We start from the raw sequence: 20,223 nt of genomic DNA on the forward strand, positions 1-20,223 counted from the left end.
AATGGGTACATTTAATAATTTTGCCTGTACGTCATAATTTCTCTTTCTATCTCAAAATTGGAGAAAGCGAGAGCGGATAATTGAAAATCAATTTTTGTAACCTTTTAATAGTAAGGAAATAAATTGCAATCTGAAGAATATATTATTGGATATAGAAAAAAGGGATCTCGACTTTTTGAGATATTCAGATAATTATTTTCTTATTCATTTTTTATTTTTTTAATCTTTTTATACTGACGGACCACATCAATTTTGAACTTGACATTTAAAAAAGTCAAATAATTTAAAATTCATTGCATCAGAAATCAAATACTTTGATGGCATTTCCTTTTTGATAAGTAGAGTATTATCAAATATTTATGAAAATGTATGGTAGACAGAGTAAATTTGCAATAACTTTATCAAAAATATACAGGTGTGCGCGTCTAAAACTGAGCAATCCTTATTAATTTTATCGCATGCACATATTCGTGATTTTAATGAGTAGACACCGGTTAATACTTCAAGGCAAGGGTCTTGACTAGTTATAAACAAAACTATAGCAAAATCTAAATAGCAACCGTGAAACAACAGCCGATAATATGGAGAGACGTCGAGTCGAAATTTTGGAACTTTCCGCGTGGGGAAAAACTCTGAAATTGCCAAGATTCTGAACTACAGCAGCACCAGCATTTACAACGTAGTACCCAAAGGGACTCCTGAGGCGACCACAAGATTAGGATTTTTAAAGGGGATGCTGTTGGGAGTCCAATACAGGTCCAAGGACCAGCTGAAGTCTGCCCTCAAGAATGCCTATGCCAACCTCGACCAGAGCTTAGTCGCCAAGTCATGCAGCAGGTTCCGGTCCAAGCTGGAGTAGGTAGTGGAGAACATGGGCGGCCATATTGATTAGACATGTGTCTAAGACTCTCATCTTTCAGGTTAAATAAATTAATTCGTCGACCACTTTAAAAATTACAGAATTATTTACTATTTTTAAAAATTTCAGAGTTTTCAGTTTTAGATGCCCACACATGGTGTATGGTGCGGCTGCAGTTAAGAACTTTGGCAATTTCAGTGGGAGTTTTTCCCCGCGCGGAAAGTTCCAAAATTGCAACTCGACGTCTCTCCATATTATCGGCTGTTGTTTTACTGTTGCTATTTAGATTTTGCTGGAGTTTGTTTATAACTAGGATTTATGATTTTAAATTTTTTGAAAAAAAAATATATATTCAAAAAATCCACAGTAATTCACAAAAAATTTCAAAAAGCGATAGCTATTCATAGAAAATTAAATTTTTCAAAAAACATTTAAAAATATTAAATTTTTTGGTAAAAAAAATCAAATAATCCTTATTATTTTCAAAAAATTTAAAAAAATCATTGGATATTCCCAAAAAATTAAAAAAGCCTTAGATCTTGGTTAGAAAATATATTTTTTTGAGATAAGTTACAAAAATCCATGGTTATTAACATAAAATTTATTTTAGTGGCAAAAATTTGGAAAATTTAATTAAATTTCAAAATATTAAATTTTTTGAAAAAAAATTAAAGTATTCAAAAAATCAAAAGTTATTTACAAAAAATTTCAAAAATCCTTAGCTATTCCCAAAAAATTCAAAATGGCATAGCTCTCCATAAAAAATTTAATTTGTTGGAGATAAATTACAAAAATCCATGGTTATTCACTGAAAATTTATTTTAGTGGGAACAAATTTGTAAAATTTCATTAAATTTATTCAAAATTTAATTAAAATATTCAGAAAACTTTCAAATATTTAATTTTTTGAAGATAATTACAAAAATCTATAGTTATTCACAGAAAATTTATTTTAGTGGGAACAAATTTGTAAAATTTAATTAAATTTCAAATATTAAATTTTTTTAGTAATTAGTAAAAATTCCTTAATTTGGGAAGGGGGTATACAACCCTTTCAGCCTATTCCCTGTGAACACCCCTGAATACACATTGCTTCTTAATCAATAGAGATATAAAACGCTTTTGCAGAAACTTATGATAAAAAGCTTAGATGATCTCTCAAAAACAGGATCTAATTAAACCCTGGTTGCCTCAAAGGGGGAAATGATATACACTGGCAAGAAAAAGTTTGGAAAAAAATGGAATTTTTTCGTATTTTCTAAATATCTATGACTTTATCATCAGGTAACACAGTAATTAGGCTATTAAAATGAAGAAAAATTGAGGTTCAATATGGTTTTAAACATTTATTAGCAAAAAAATCCTAACTTTCCTGCATTCACTACTTTACAGACTTTTGACATTCTTACTGTTAGTTTTTCAAGATAGGCAGGTGTGATATCATTCCAAGCATTCTTCAAAATGTTCCACTTACTTGTGAGAACTTTTCTGTCTAGGTGTTCCACAATAATTATATTTGGTACAAATCAGGAGATTGAGCTGGCCATTGCATAATAGATAATATTTGTGAGGCTTCCTTCTTTTCCAAAAAGTTTTTGTAGAGCTTGGATGTATGTTTTAGGGTCGTTGTCTTGCTGAAAAACAAACTTCCTTCACATTAATCTCTGTCTAGAAGATCTTCAAGATATACTGATCTCCTTCTGTATTTCAATATTCAGTACTACCAATATTTCATACTTGCTAGAGAAAAACGTTACATATGAATTTAAGCCTGCCCAAAACAGCTGGATTTTTACAGAAAAATAATTAAATAAACATTTTATAGATCTATAAACATTAATGAAAATGACGAAAATGTATTTTTTCCAAACTTTTTAATGATTTTTCATGTTTTGTATACTTGTCGTTTTTAATAAACTTCGGATATAAAAAGTCCTTTATCAGGATTTGACTGTAATTCAACATTGTTAAAAGTCTCTTGATTAATTTCTCAAAAATGTAATCACACTTAATTTTCTTCATTTCTAACTCAAAATTGATATCTTTAAAGTGTTGCATCCATTCCACTCTAGAGGGATAGTCGAATTACCCTTTGGGAAATACTATTGAATGGTATAACCTTTAAAAATAGATACAAACAATGGTAGACATATGAGGGTATGGTTTGTCAAAACTATGTGAGTCTAAATTATACAAATTTAGAGTTGTTGAGTTAATAAGAAAATGTGTTTCAAATGTCCCTTGTCTTCCTAAATAAATATAGTTAAAGAGGAGAGGTTTTGTAGTGTTTATTTATCTATAATATTCCGTTGAGTCTGCAAGGATTACAATAACGACTCTATTAATTAATTTTATTCTAATTAAAGGTCTACGAAATCGAGCCATAGGAACACATAATATGAATGAACATTCGTCCCGGAGTCATACCATTCTCACAGTTTATATACAGTCCGAAGAAAAAGCAGTTTCAGAGAATAACAATGGAGTTTTTATCACACGTCATGGTAAGATTAACTTTGTTGATCTAGCAGGCTCTGAAATGACTAAAAAGACAAAGAGCGAGGGGAAAACCCTTGAAGAGGCCAATAACATCAACAAAAGCTTAATGGTCCTTGGTATGTAGGGAGTATATTATATCATACATTACTATTAGTCATTGTCGTAATGCCTTATAATGTCTATTTATATAGGATACTGCATTGCTCAATTGAGTAATCAAAAGAAAACGGACCGAATTCTTCACGTACCCTATAGGGATAGCAAATTGACTAAATTACTAGCAGACTCATTGGCCGGCAATGGAGTTACACTCATGGTTTGTTTAAATAAACAATTAATACATTTAACATATTATGTGTGTCTACTCAAATGACTTAATCAAGTCCTTTGAGTTCAATCTTGTGACTTGATATATCTGATAAAGCGTTTTCATTAACTTGCAAATTGGACCAAGTTGAAGGCTAGAACAGCATCTTGGGAGCTCTTATTTGATATAAAACTTAACACTTTAAAAATGAATTAAGACTGAGCGTCAATCCCAAAGATAAATCCTGATATTTGAATTAAATCAAAGTAATATAAAAATCCTTATGAAATGGCCTTATTTTTACAATTACATAACTCTGTTCCGGATGGATTAAAGACGAGAAAAGTAGGATAATTAGAGAAAAAATATCTTATTCACGCCATTGTTAATTTATTGTATACAATTTATGTACAATACACTATGTAAATAAGATTGTATAACATATTTTTTACATATATTAGGATCTGATAATCAAATAATAAAGCAAAGACTACTAGAGAGAAGTACTGGAAACAGGTCAGAGTAAGCTGTTTAATATATTATTTTTAATTTATTGCTCATTATTATTTGTGATGTTGTAAAAGCGAAACAATAACGAACAAATCAATTATAAAAAATTAAAAATGAATTTAGAACTTCAGTCAATAGCTGTCTCAATTCTGTCTCCAATCATTGTTTTTAGTAATCCTGAATAAAGAAAGACATTATCACTGCTTTCCTTTACTTACAAAAATTATATTTGTACTTTGTTGTCAGCTGTGAAGGTTTCTGCTTTTTTTCACCAAATCAGTGTTCTGAGCGTTGATTGGTGATATTAAAATGAGCTCTTTGCTAAGTTGTGAACCATTCTTTATAATTATTGAACAATGGTTCTATAGTTGGGAAGAATTGGCCCAGAATTGGCTAACTAACAACTGATTTAGGACCTTTTTGCAGTTTATTTTCGAATAAAAGGTTGTGTGATACAATAAAAGTAACGGCGTATTAGAAAGAGGGATTTTTCTTAAATAGTAAAGGTTAGAAGTCATTTTATTTGATAGTACCATTTTGACTTCCAAATACACGTACTGTTGGATTAGTCCTAGGACTGAATTCGTAATCCGTCTTTTCTCACACTCCGTTTCAGTCTTTTTCGTAACCGCCCATTCACCACTCCCTGGGCTGACCACGGTTGTAGCTATGATTAAAGGATAGCTAGAGTATTATATGAAGAGTTGTAAATCATAAGCATTTTCGGTATGTAAAAAAAAAAAAAAAGAAACCTAAAATTAACATGGTAACCCTGACAATTTAAAAGATGTTTGAGAAGAAATCAGTTAAACTTTCAAGACATTTAATTAGATACGTAGTAATGAGCTATGAGAAGAAGATAGTAGACATAAGTACCACTCAGGATCAATCAAGAAATAAACAGGAGTTACTCCGTTTTGGATCCTCAATTCTACTTCTGAGTCCTTCGGGGACTTACAAATAATACGCCTCAGCAAATAATCAGTTTTACTCTCCGTAATTCAACAGTACATTTACTCATGATTACGCTTTATACAAAGATGTTTTCTTCTAAATAAAAGCTTTAGAAAATTGATAGAATTGTTCATGCTGCCAACAAGAACTAAACTTGTATCCAAAAATGTGCTTAATAATCCCTAGATAGACGCAAATTTAATTCAAGACTTTATAAAAAATAGATCAATGTCATTTTTATGAATGATGGTTTATGATTGAAGCTATTGGTGAAAATTCAAGAGCGTAAATGACGTAGCACTCATAAAGATTAATCAGGACTGGAACAAGAGGACGGAAGTCTTTATATCGTTTTTTTAGAACAATATACGGCAATTGTTCACTGTCATTTCTATAAATCTTAATGTAAAAAGGGTTTTATTCTAATAAAATTTGGTTGTCCCCAAGATTGCTGACGTCATATGAAAACGCTTCATAGATAAATATAAATAAGATAGGATGACAAATCGTCCTCTTGTGTCGAAGAATGTTCTCTTTTTACACCTTGTCCACTAGTGTTTGTATAAATGAATGAAATGTCCGTTTTGATGGTGGACAAACAGTTCAAAATCGGCTTGATATCAATGGAAAAATAAATAATCATTCAGTAATTTTTTTATTTTAAAAAAAGACAGGATTCAAAAAGTATTTTTAACAAAATATATTTATTTATCAAATGTATAAGCAATCCTAACACAAACCGACACTGATCTTCCGGATTGGCGTGTTCTTTTTATTTATAAATCTAAATATAATAAATACTTGTTTTTTAGATTGCCTGTGTCTCTCCAGCGAAATCCAATCTTTCTGAAACGTCAAATACCTTACGCTATGCGGCACGAGCCAAGAAAATCAAAACAAAGCCCGTAATTGTCATGGTAAATATATAAATAATATATTAATGTACATTTAATTAATTTACGATCATTAAAACTAAACAACAGGATCCTCGTGAGGCACTCATTGTTAGTTTAAAGAGGGAAGTAGCGATACTCCAGCAAGAAAATGGTCATTTAAGACAATTACTCGAGTTGGGAGACTTGGATGAGAGACATGACAACTCTGCAGTGTCTTACACACAAACCGATCAACATTTAATGGAAGTTAAAACTCCCCTGGATGGGCGAGGTAAGTTAAACCCTAGCTGGAGATCTAAATATATATATTTCTTGTAGAGATAAGAAAATTGTCGAAATCCTCGTGAGCTTATATATTTTAAAAATGCATATTTTGTTAACCTGCAAGATATTAGTGTTCTTATTCATTAAGTATTCCTTCGTATTAGGGAGTAAAAAGCTATAATCCAAGTGACGAAACTCCCAGTCAGCTAGTGTAGATTTTTTAAGATACGTAATATGTGTTTTTCTGGCTCTACGTTAACTTGATAATATTGCACAACCTTTCTTCTGAAAGGAAATATAAAAAAGTCCTGAAATCATTTGGTAGATAACCAAATAAGTCAATCGTACCAATTGTTATTTATCTCTTAATTACACCTAGACTATCATAACATTTATCCCCATTTTTTTAAAAAAGAATAACAGATAGCGTTGTGTCAGTTTTTATTAAGTACTAAAGAATGCAGTCCCGTCCAGTTCATTCCTGTATATCAGTCCTAAAACCCATTAAGTTCCTTCCTTGATCACGTCACTCAACTTTATTCTCTTCCTTTTTTAATCAGTGCTAGGACTGACAGTCCGAAGGACCGATAGACGTAAGGGCAGGTACCAAGGACTGGTAAGACCGGTCCTAAGGCTGGATTGCACCAAATAAATATGGACTTACACAACACTAATTTTATATATAAATCCTACATATAGTTGATACTATAAAAATAATAAAAAGGGCAATATATACGACGAGGAATCAAGGAGAAATTGTATTTTTATCCTTTTGTAAACGAGCATTATTATAGTACAACATATCATTCGTTTATTTATAATAATAAAAAGTAATAGACAAGTTAATAATCCTTTACTTTTTTTAAATACTCAGAAATGCTTACGATTTACAACCCTAACAATAGTTTATTAAGTGTTCTCTGACAGCAGATAATTTTAATTTACGCTCACGAAGATTTCGACCCTTTCCACATCTCTAATTACATTTGGCATACAAGCACTATTCTAAGAATAACAAATTGTTTGGTTTTTATTTGCTCATAACACGACACATTTGCAATTCATTTTCTGGCTATTATTGTTTATTTATTTATCTACCCTTTTCAACGACTTTATTTGCAAATTCTTTGTACACTTACATGGATATATATAAGATTTAGCAATAGTGACCTTGGCATAAAAAAAACGCAGTGTTTTAATGCATTTTTCATGAAGTCATTTTGTTCAAATGGTAGAGGGGGGAAATATATAAAAATCATCCGTGATAAAAAAAGTTCCAAAATTAATTGATTATAAAGGGGGAGGCTTGATTCAAGGTCCTATCTTTGTATTTGATTTGTTTTTAATGTGTGTTTAACTATACTATATAAATATATGTACATTGTACAGGGTTGATATAAAATACCGTTCCATCAAAATTTCGTTCATACCTAGGAATAGGGAAAACGTAGAGAAAAATAACAGTTTTAACAGTATGAAGAATAGCGGTTGGTGCAATCTAAAGTTTTAAAACAAAGTATTAAAACGCACCTGATAGTAGAAGGATTGGTGGGAGGGGGGTTTAATCAACATTACGTTATATAAAGATGACATCATAATAATCACGTAAATCTTCATTTTTATTTCCTGACAAAAAAGTGAATGTCCAATTGTTCTCCTTACTCATCAATCAATCAATTGCATTAGGGTTATTTTTTCTGAAGGTTCTTTGTCATTATGACAATATACTTTCAAATAACCCCCGGGTTGTATTGCTCGGTATACTGAACTATTGTGATAACAGAGTACTGACACATTTAAAACTAAATACGAAATTGGTATTTGAACCAGTACTTGAAGTGTAATCACGTCATAGAAAAAATGTTTTGTACATAACGTAAACTCCCAATTTCTGAGAAAGAAAACTGTCATTTCTATATAATAAAAAAAAAGCTAAAAAGACTTATATAAGTCCTATATAACTTCATCAAATTTCTGAGCTTCACAGCCTTCCAAACAATATACATTTCAAACGCCCTTGTAAGTACATGTGAATTGCCCTCAATTATATTTTTGTTGTATATTTTGAGTCGAAAAAGTATCGAAAAGTATCCGGACAACAGCACTTCTCCGGATACCCGGCTCTACCCGAGTCCAAAGCTCAATAGAACATGATCAAACTAATTAAAATATTTCATCTCCCAGGGAGTGTGACAGTCTATAGATTAGTGACGTAACATTTCCATAGCGACCTCTATGTGAGTAACATAAACCTATATTTTATAATAAGTAATATTATCATTTATGGAGTTGTGTTATTTTACTGAAAGATGGCGCTACTATCTACCGCGATGTTTACAAACTTATATAATTAGTGTTGTATCGGTACTTATATGGAACCACAGTCCAGTCCGGTCTGATTCAGTCTAGTACAGTCTCGATTGTTGAGTTTTAAAGAAGGTAAAACCGATCCTTCATGACGTCATTGACGGTGTGTTTCCTTTTTTCACTTATTCCATTATATAATAGAATAAACAATATACCTAAGCAAAAATTAAATATATTACGTTCGAATTACGAGTATTTTGAATTAAAATAAAATGTGCTATGATCTAAATGCATATCTTATTTGGCTTAATAAACATCGTTGACATCTCCACATATTAAGGGGGTGGGGGTGATAAATTTAATTTTGTTAACGCAACCTCGAAAATATTAAGCAATGGATTAAAAAAAAATCGATGGAACGATAATCATTATGTATGACAACCCTGTAGATAGTATAATACATAGTTACTCACTCACTCGTTTGAAGGAAGAAATGATCCTCATGAAATATATTTACCTCCACTGCAATCTACATATATATATATATATATACAAAATCAAATACCAATGGACCATTTAATGATATGCATTTTTTTACAATTTTTTATTTTATTTTATTTTACTTTTTTTTTAGAAGTCATGAACTAATAAATTATATATCTTCTGTTCACACTTTGTTTTTGTTTTTTTTCTTCATTTCTATGTGTAAGCTAATCACTGTAGAGTAGCAAAGCATCGTATCGTATCGTCGTCAGCTACTTACTTCTTATTTGTCATCATCCAACACTTTCTAATAAAAAAAAAAGGTTACATGTTTTGGCATCTCACGACATTACTACCACTCATAGCACAAAGAACTTTGTCTATGACTCCCCTGATTATGTGAACAGAGATGATGATGAAATCACATCAATAAATATCTCACAGGTTCTTCTTTTCCCGAGATTTATCCGGGTTTGGAACCTCTTGTAAGTTCCTCATTTAATTATTTACTAATAAATATATGTTTCATTTCCTCATAAACAAGTTGAATATATGTCAACTTCTATAAGGAAATTGTACAAACAGGAGGGCTTGTTTGTTATCGTATGACAAGCAGAGTTTGACAAGGGAATGCAACTTAACTTAACTTAGATAAGTTAAAACGTTAAGTTAATTAACTTTTAATTTAACTAGTTCATTATTTATACAGTCTTATTTTAACTTCAGCTTCACTAGTTAATTTTTAATTTATCAAAATGTATTATCTTAATTTGAACTTACCTTGATTAAGTTAATTAGTTAAAGTTAAGTTTATTTTGTTATTCTAAGTTGAAATACTAAAAAACTGTCTTTAAGCAACCGTTAGTTCTCCGATAATTTATTTAAACACTTTTTCGATACTATTTGTTTTATTAAACTTTTCAACTGGGTCATTCCACATCAAATTGATAAAAATGATATTTTCTTAGTGTCGTAGAAAATGTCGTTTATATATTATCTCCGATAATTTTAAATAGAGTTTAAAATTAGATAGAAACTCAAAAATCTAAAACTTTCGCTGTCTTTGTCTTGCATGTTAGTAGTACTTGAATCCGTATTTTTTTCTTGATTGTTCAATTGGAAGTGGAGAAAATTTCAGCTAGAGAGATTGATAGAATAATCTATACTATAAAGTCTTCATAAATCTCTCAAAGAACTAACTTAAATAGTTATTTTTTAATATTGAAATTAATTTAAACTTAACCAAGGTTGTGTGAGTTAATTTAACTTAAACGTCTCTAAAGTTAATTAACTTAAATTACTCTAAAGTTAATTAATTTAAACTTAACTTAACTAGCTAAGTTTCATAAAAAATGAAATTAACTTTAATTCAACTAATGAATCCTAGATATTGCACAATTCAGTTGACTGAGAGAAAAAATGAAATCAGTTTTGGATTCTGCGCTCAAAAATAAATTCATATTTTTGCCTTGAATTAATTTGTACAAAATGAGTGTTCCCCTGTGTAATATTATCAATGACAAAGTATAAAATGAAATTAATTAACTAAACTAAACGAAGGCTCTCGATTGATATAAACTAATTTATAAATATAATAATCCTATGCCTTACTTTAAATTGAGTTCATAATACGCAAATTCCTCTGCTCTAAATGATACAAGAGTCAACTTATGAAGTTGAATGAAAACAGTTGAAAGGAAGATACACTGCATCTTTGTTTATTTTAAAAAGGATGCCCTGGTATTTGATTTGTAAACCGTTCTGCATCTCTTTAATAGTCCGATATTTTCAATATTTGTGTTTTTGAAGTAGTATATCTCATATTTATATAAAAAGAGTTACGTGGATACTATTGATGAGTTAGTCCACCCTTAGTCCACGGCTCGGTTATTGTGTATTTCATTATTATACAACCCCAAGACCCATCAAAAATGAGCTTGTTGAATACTTACTATTTCTGTAATTTTGTTGCAAGTCGGATTGGGAATTCAAAAAACAGGGATTCTGCATTTTAACAAATTTCCAGGAAATGGGAAACCTTAGTTACAGTGATTCCTAACCTTTCCATCGGCGCAGAGCCTCTAAGCATAATTTATTTTGAAGGAACATCTAATTTTATACAAATATTTGGTCTAGGATCTAATTTATTTTATTCTAATTTGATATCTTTTTTAACAAAAATATAAAGATATGGAATCGACGTAGTTCATGGGCAACACACTCGGGAGAAATTATTCTCTTGTGCTCAATGTGCGTAGGTCATTCCTAGAGAAAGAAATATACTTTATGTATATGTATGACCAAGAAGATTCCTATGTCAGATGGAGTAAATGTAATAATATAATTTTTACATACACTTCATCAGTGTAAATCCATCTAACCAATAGCGGCCCCGGAATGTAGATATTTGCAAGTAGACGGAAGCAAATTATACGGTGTGTAGAAACATAACTTCATTTTTTCCTAAAAAACAATAAAACAAGTTTTTTTAATCAGAAAAGTTTAATTTTTGTTCAACTGAACTTTGTAATTTAAATATACCTAATATTTTTTTTGCTCTTTAAATAACTTTTCATTAAAAGGATTTATAAGTTTTTATTTTTCATACAAAAAGATGCAAAATTCAATGAACATCATATCTTATTTTGATAACTGTGGATAATTTGTTGATCTGATCATTAGTTATAGGCGAAAATCGCCCCACCCCCCAGCCGAAAAATTACTTTTTCACACAAGAATGCCTTTTTTTAAATCTATTTGAAAAGTAATTAGAAAAACTCGCAAATATATTATTCATGAAAAACTCTTATGTTTAAAGCCGTAGTTATATAATATTGTAAGTTTAATAAGTACAGTTTTAAGGTCATGTAAAAGGTAAAAGGTAACAAAAAAGGTAAGTTTCTTCTAAATTTTTATTTCAGTGTATGCACTAGGGTATCCAATTTTTAGGTTGACCTGTTATTTCACTTTTCGGTTGTATTTGAATGAGGAATTTATGTTTTGTAAAATTTCCGTCTTTAATGAATGTTTGTTAACCTCTATAGCCATTTGAAAATGACCTCTTTTTAACAACATTCTCTATGTGTAAATAGATTCAGAAGTTTAAATTTTGTAATTATGTTGTTGAATGTCAAAAGTTGCGTAAAAGATCCTTTTCTCAAGTGAGATATAAGAATGTAATCGTTATTTTGAAGAAAAACAAAGTTTAGTCCAAATGATCATAACCACTGTACTTTCCTGCGATTAGCAGTATCCATAAACGTTTGATACAAAAAAATAAGTAAATAAAATGTACTCCAGGCCATGAGAGAAACTGACTGTACTTAAAAAAAACTATAAAATCCCACCTATAGTATAAAACCACGCCCACCCCACTACGACTTACACAGTCTGATTGCAGTGCATGATAAAAAAGGAGGTTAAATTACCGCACACGGTATAATGGTAACGTCATAGTTCTGCTAGTTTCTTTTACTTTAAAACATTACGTATAGTCTTTATAAAAAATTGGGGGTCCAATTGTCGTTATGGCTCCAATTCAACTCCCCGTAGACGATGCATTTCGGATCATTGGTGCTCTGTAGAGCTCATGTTGGGAATCACTACCCTAACTTAGCTACCTATATAAAGATTTACAATAGAACCCTGCTAATTAAAGGTAGCCTGAGCCAACTTTAGACTAATCATTCTGTCTGTTTATGTCTTTAATCGTGGTGTTCCATGTGTTTGATTTTTTTTGGCAAGTAAATTACAAAAATAAATCGTCAATTTTTTCACTTTTTTATTTTATTATTCACTTCATTAAACATCATATTATCATCCAATAAGTACATAAATCAAAATTATACAAAAGAACAAAAGCGATATATTATCTAGAGGTACATAATATATGACGTATACTTAAATAAGAAAAAGGTAATCTCATAGAGACAAAGATGTATATGTAATACTATAATTTAAAGGTCATGATGTTGTAGAATTCATTGCCTCGGATCGAGAGATCAAATTTCAAAGTGATGATGACGACAGCGACAACGATGCGATCTTTAATACAACCTCTTCCTCCTCCAAATTGAAATCAAAAGAAATTCTTCCTCTCTTTGCAGCATCTCCCTCTAGCGCCAAAAAGGTGAACAAATCTCAACTCGGGGAGCTGGATCCTAATACCGTTCTAGAGCTCGTGAAGGACTACATGAAAGAAAACGCGGATCTACGGAAGGAGAACACGGATCTCTTCTCTGTAAGGGACATGTTACTAAGGGATCAAGAGCTCGTTTGTCGTGAAAATGAGAGACTCCTTAAGAAGTTGGAGGATGTGAACTCGTGAGTCTTGGGATTTGGGAGGAGAGCCACGGGGTCCTTGGCTCATAATGTGTTTTAGGAATATTACCCGGGAGGAAATTGCTATTGGGAAAATATTCCATCATTTAATAAAGGAATTACAATACCTTGGCCAAAAACTTATTTTGTGACTGGCAGGGCTACCAAGTCGTTTAAGAATCCCTGCAGTCACTTCACAAAGTATTTAGATCCCCTCCAAATACTTCATAATGATCCCCCAGCCAATCAGTCATTTAAGACTACGCCAGAGACACGCTGCTGGTTAAAACACCCCCTACCACTTCACAAAGCATTTAGGTTCCTTACAAATAATTCAAAGTAAATGCCGGTCACATGGGTTGATTAAGGATACGGCATAGACATAAAGCTGGTTAAAAACCACGGCTGCTTCTTCACAAAGCATATATTCCCCTTCCAGATGCTACAAAATAAACTCTTGGCTCATGAATTAATTAAGACTAATTGGGGCACCAAGCAGATTAAAAACAACCCGACAACATCCCCACAAAGTATATAGGCTCCCTATGAGTACTGCTAAATTAGTTTCGGCCCCGTAAATTGTACATATCTTACTTTTTATTGGTTTAATGTAGGTTGGTTAGGTTTCTCGGTTTTACTGCAACTATTCCATTTAAAAATACCGTAATGCTTAAATAATTCGTTTTGAAGTATTTAGAGAGGAATTTTATGCTTTGTGAAGTGGCGGTAGAGGATTTTAACCAGCTTGTTGGTATGGTCATTGCACAAAACAAGTTTTTGTCAATGTATTCTGATTTTGTTGGTTAATGATGGCAAATTTTCCTGGTGGCAATTTTCGACTCTTGCAATTTTCTCCAGGGATATTTTCTGCGTAAGCTCTTAATACGATGAATATTTTATAGGGGTAAATTAAAAAAAAAAAAAGAAGATTATTTTAAAAATAAATTTATTTACAAAAATTTAAAATCAGTTACCTAACGCTGTTAAAATTGACTTTTAAAGGGGACGCCAGGATCTAGCACGTTGTTACCTTTATTGTATTTTGCACCTTATATTCTAGAAAGATACAAAACCAACTTATGTTCTGCTTAATTCTATTTTTTTTTAAAATATATTAGGTCGATTTTTCTGGGAGTAACGCTCATTTTTGCCCCATGGACCCTTCCTTATTGTCTGTATCGTTGTTCGTGTATTTTGTGTAGTATCGTTTCATGGTTCTACTTTGTGTCTTTGTTCGATACTCCACTTAAAGTCAACCAAAAAACTCAACAACAAATGAAACTGAAAATTTTGAAGATTCCGTCGAGAAATGAGGCATAGTTTTACTTTGCCCGTTTCTCCACCAAAATCGACCTATTATCCATATTTTTCTTGATCAATGGTTTGATCGACATCTCCGTAATAGTTGCATTACTTTTATTGGAGGGGTGTCTGCAAGGGGGGCTGGAGGGAATGTAGCTCTCCTCCCAAATTAAGGAATCTTTACTTTTTACTAAAAAATTTGAAATTTAATTTTTTGTGTATAGCTGGGATTTAATTTATCTTTGAATTTTTTTTAGGATAAAATTTAATATTTGATTTTTTTTTTGTGAATAACTGTAGATTTTGAAGAAAAAAAAAATACAAAAGATTTGATATTTTCCATTTTTTGACAAAAGCTGTAGATTTTTGAAAATTGGGATTGTTTTTCAGAGTTTCACAAGTGAATTCAACCAATCAATGATCATAAAACTTAGTAGGGGAAAAGATGCATATAAATTGACACCTGAGAGCAAAATACATTATATAGTAACATCGTGCAAGAGGCCTATAATCGAAGGATTATCAGAAATATACTTTCTTAAATTTTGAATTTATGCGTCCTTTGTTAATGAACTAGGTTTTTTTTTGTACCCCAAGCATTATGTAGTGTTTTAATTATGTTTAAGCTAAATTTTATTGACAGAACTTCTTAGTATTTTCCAGAAATGCTCAATGAAAATATGTGCAACATTTTTGTTGCTATAATTTGTCAGTTGACAGATTTATTCGTAAATTCAGCAATTTATATACGAGGTTTGGTGAATTTAATTAATTTATTCACTTCTAAGTAGTTGCTCTGCGTTCCTTTTTACTGCTACTTGATGTATAAAAGAACGCAACCTCATCAAAGTTGGTGAGTACATATTTTGCACCCAAAATTTAATCAAATATTTATAATGTTTAAGCTACATATATTAATATCAAATTATTCTTTTTTAAATCCCCGAACGAATGTTTCTTTTAGTTGTTTTAAAATATGATATATATACTCTTTATCAGTGACATGTACCCCCGTTCACTTTACTCTTTAAAAAAAGAATGTTCATTAACAAAGCGTTCACAAAGAGCTATTTTTGGGGTGGTTTCTCTGTAGAATATCGTAAATATATAGCGTAGGGGTATTAAAAATTACGCATGCCACCCTCCTCCATTCAGCCACTGGAGGAAGGTGACTATCCCTTAAATTATTATTATATATCTTTTCTTCTAGAGTCTGTTGCCGTTCTCCCATTATTCCGGCACGGCCAAGTTACTCTGCAGAGCTCCTTTCTATGTCTCTAAGTGGGAGTCTCCCGCGTTCATCAGGCGTCATGGGCTCTGCACCAGAGCATTTAAACTCATCGTCAAATTCGCATACATCCCCTGTTACTAATGTATGGGTCAACCCAATGATGGACACCCCTCCACCCTCGAACTATGAGAATGGTCATGATGAGGATGTCTCACAACAGCGCAACAACGTTGGCTCGTGCACCTCAGGAAGAAACTCCCCTTCCTTTTCTCACTCCAAGTCCCGTCTCCCAGAGAATATTAATCGAGAATTGGAGAGGCGAAAGATTGGAAACAGTATGACAAACATTGTTGAGTCATATCGTAAAAGTCGATCTTTTTCGAAAGGAGGATCTCTGGACTCTGAGTCAGGGGATAATTCAGAGTTCTTTAGTGTATATGGACGTAAGAAACCTGGACTTATCAAGGACTCACTCTCTGTGAGGTAAGTGTACATGTAACACTGGGCTCTCAGGTCACATATACTTCTACCAAATATCACACCCCACTAGCTATTTTCTCCTTAGTTAAAGGTAATGGTATTGGCTCTTCTAATACTCTAGTGGTATCAGTAAAAACAAAAACAGAAAAAAAATATATCCCCCAAAAAATCTTCTAAATTCTGAGCTATCCTGCAACCCAAAAAAAAAAGAAGCGTAGGTGCTCTTCTGAATTGCCCTATCGTGAAAGATATATATATTACACAATGCAACAATATTTTTCCCCGCGGGCTGAAATCACATTTATTGTTGTTATTTAAGCCGTAGAACACGAATATGACCATTAAAACTTTCAATACATGAAGGTGTGTCCTTTAACACCTTTTTTTTTTAAATCAAGTTTGTAGGGTATAGCTAAGATTCAGTGATATATTTCGACATGAAAGAACGATATTTATGAAAATCAAAGTAAATAATAAATTGATAAAAACAATTTAGTATTAGAAAAATGAATTATTTATTTCGTTGCCTTGATTATATTTAATCAAAACTACATATAACCACCAAAAAATTGAGTAAAATGAATTCATTTATTTCGATATCTTGATTATATTTAATCAAAAATACATATAACCGCCAAAAAATCGAGTAAAATGAGGGACCTTACTTAGATGCTAATATCTATTGATTTTTTATTCAAATGCTTTATATCATAGCTTCAATTTTGATGTATTCATGCTCAATTAAGTTTATAATATTTATTAAAAAATGTAAATATAATAAGTTTGTTAGGTTGTGTGAATATATGTTACAATAATATTCCTCCACCTTGTAGTTATTAGTATTTATTAGTAATTAGTATCCTTATTTGTTTATTAAAAATATATTTTTTCAAGCAAAATGAGCTTCGAAAGATAAACTAAATTAAATATTGCTCAACTTTTGGAATATATTCTATACGCATGGGTTGCTGAATTAAATTAAAGTTTCTATGTATATATGTTTAACAGTATTATCATTCAGGAAGTTAGTTGTATTATTTTTCTGCAAGGTGGCATCACTCTCTGCCGCTTTGTTTACAAACAATTAAAACGTTCATGCTCCATTTTTTAAGCTTATACTTATTCATTTTATATTTTACCAAGTCGAGGGTCCATTCATTCCTCACCTGAGGAACAACAGATCGTTGAGATGAGCAATGGCGGAGCTAACATTCCACTCCGTGGAGTCAAAACGAATGGATCTATGTTTTCAAACGCTACAAAGGCAAAGCTATTAAGAAACAAAGGTAAAAATAAACATGTTGAAACAACTCTAATTTATTAAAAGAAAATATATATTTAAAAATTCGAAATGATGATATCTTTTTATAAGAAAATATTTTCATTTTCTCTCTCTCTCTCTCTCTCTTTCTTCATGAACTACGATCATCTACATACATAAACATGGAACATAATTTCTTAGATTAAAGATCTTATATTATAAGAATATACCTACATACCTATATAGGTATTATATGTACGACTAGTATAATATATACTGTCATTTATAAGATGAAAATCTTACTACAAATCTGTGTAAAGGAAGGACTTTTTGGGGGTGTTCATAATTACAAATACAAGAGTCTCTGGTTTCTTTTTTAATTAGGAAGTCCCCTGTAGATACTTTTTTATTAAATAGGCTCATATATTACATATTAGCAGTAAGTTCTTATAATATGTACGGGGTGGAAACTTGAAATATAGTAGTATACTGATTTGAGAGGTTCTACGTGAAGAAATTAGATATGTCTGTAATTGTATAGGTAGTCATCTATTTCATGCACCTACTGCTTTTGATTTTGTTTAATCAGATGAGAAATATCATTGCAACCAGATTCAAGACTTAGGGCATCAGCTATTCTTTGTGAGGGGTACACTCCAACAGAGTTCTATAACCGCCGTAATAACCGTTATGTCGGCTTCAGGCAAATCAATGAGGACCTTTGAACGGTGGTGTCGACCACCATGGCGTTAGATATTTTTGGCTCCAACGGGATTGTGGCTCCCCTCATCTGGTTTCCGAAGGGTTATAGTCTCTTCCTGTACTCATCTTCGACGTGAGAGTAATAAAAACTGCAGCTGATTCATCAAGGAATACTTTGAATATCAGACATTTTGAAATAAATGTCTTAAAACACCTCAAGAAAAGAAGGTTATACTTTTGTAAAGATTAAAAATCGGCAAATGATTTATACATTGAAGAAAATAAATATTTCATCCCTTGCCGATTTTATCAGTTTGCTCACTCATAAATAACAGAAAAGTGCAATTTTAATGGTAGGTTAAATTTAATAATGAAAAAAATATTAATGTATATTTTTGGAAAAATAATTTCAGAAATTATAATTCAAATATTAAAAAAAATCAAAAAACTACAGTTATTCACAAAATAAAATAAAAATTTTTGGAAAAAAATTTGAAGAAGTCGAATATTAAATTTTTCGAAAAAAATTTCAAAAGTGCAGAGTTATTCTCAAAAAATTAATTTTTTATAAAAAATTTCAAATATTAAATTTTTTGCTCTGTAAGAAAGAAATATTATTATAACTTAACTTATTTTAGCGTAAATTTTTTTCATCCTGACCCAAAAAGTTTCTTGGGAAAATCAAAAATTCCTTCATTTGTTGGGAGTAACCCCTCCAGCTCACCCCTGCGAACGCCCCTGTTATATAGAAGTTAAGAAAATCACATGACGAGATAGTTATGAACACATTTAACCCTGACTAAAGCTTGCAAATGAACACCACCTGAATGATTCAGAGGAGGCGCGAGCGAAGGTAATGAGGTTAGAAGAGACCAAACTCCACTCTCCGTGTTTGAAAAAACAAAAATGACACCAAGAGCACCATCAAGTATGAGGGGATTTAGCAGGGGTGGGTTGGAGAGGCTGTAGCACCCCCTCCCCTCTCTACCCGAATGTAAGGAATTTTTGCTTTTTACAGGAAGTTTGTTTAGGTTATTATTACAAAAATTTGAGGAGGAAAATAGGGGTAATTATTTTTTTTTTTAGCTCTAATTATGCATTAGAGCTTAAAAAAGAAATTAAATATTTTGAATTGGAAATTTCTTTCCAAAAAATTTAATTCTTTGAAATATAAATTAATTTTTTGTGAATTTCTCTGGATCTTTAAATATTTTTTACACAAAATATTTAGTATTTGAAATTTTTGTTCAAAAAATTAAATATTTCAATTTCATTTCCAAAAAAATTAATTCCAAAAGCCCTCCCCCAAAAAAATATCTATATATATATATAGTCCTGCGGACGGCTTATGTATTTGGGTGGACAAATTATGTTCTGGTGGTTGTTTCTCTTATAGGGGCAAATGACTACTTTTCCGCTTTTGTTTTGATCATATTGATCCCTCACTGTTAAACATTCTTATGAAAATTACAGACCGTTATTTTCTTGTCTTTGTGCAAACTTACTTAATTAGCAAGGTGTAAAATATTGCTTTTCTCCACTGTATATACTGTGCATCCACACAAAATCAATATAAAACTGCAAATCATGGAGCTTCTAATCAATATTCAACCCTAGTTGAAGTGATAACATTGTTGAACAAAATGAAGGATCTTTATCTTTTGTTATGTTTGATAAAACAGGGAAACCTCAAATCTTTGAGTATATTTTTGACCCCTTAAGTTGTTAAAAATAAGGTGGAAAATATTAGTGATGGGACTGGTGATCGGAATCGGATGTGTCTTCTGAAATTGGGAAAATAATGTTTAATTTGCAATTTCGATTCTTATTTATTACTGATATTAAACC

At 31.3% G+C, this 20,223-nt stretch overlaps 1 protein-coding gene and 1 long non-coding RNA gene across 5 annotated transcripts in view; one reads left to right on the forward strand and one right to left on the reverse strand.

The window, feature by feature from the left end:
- LOC121116166 (kinesin-like protein KIF3A) overlaps positions 1-20,223 on the forward strand; it is a 73,134-nt gene that overhangs the window by 49,182 nt on the left and 3,729 nt on the right. For all 4 annotated transcript variants that reach the window (XM_071888024.1, XM_071888025.1, XM_040710401.2 and 1 more), the window contains 7 exons: positions 3,226-3,474; positions 3,550-3,674; positions 5,942-6,046; positions 6,113-6,296; positions 13,186-13,402; positions 15,912-16,415; positions 17,556-17,698. In XM_071888024.1, the coding sequence (XP_071744125.1) occupies positions 3,226-3,474; positions 3,550-3,674; positions 5,942-6,046; positions 6,113-6,296; positions 13,186-13,402; positions 15,912-16,415; positions 17,556-17,698 (1,527 nt within the window). The remainder of the gene's footprint in view (positions 1-3,225; positions 3,475-3,549; positions 3,675-5,941; positions 6,047-6,112; positions 6,297-13,185; positions 13,403-15,911; positions 16,416-17,555; positions 17,699-20,223) is intronic.
- On the reverse strand, positions 17,340-19,992 carry LOC139905244 (uncharacterized). The gene is made up of 2 exons (XR_011779888.1): positions 19,881-19,992; positions 17,340-17,682 (listed from the first exon to the last, which is right to left on the reverse strand). It is a non-coding gene; the product is annotated as an uncharacterized lncRNA (long non-coding RNA).

The sequence above is a fragment of the Lepeophtheirus salmonis genome, chromosome 4 (genome assembly GCF_016086655.4).
Source record: "Lepeophtheirus salmonis chromosome 4, UVic_Lsal_1.4, whole genome shotgun sequence".
In the NCBI taxonomy this organism is placed as follows: Eukaryota; Metazoa; Arthropoda; class Copepoda; order Siphonostomatoida; family Caligidae; genus Lepeophtheirus; species Lepeophtheirus salmonis.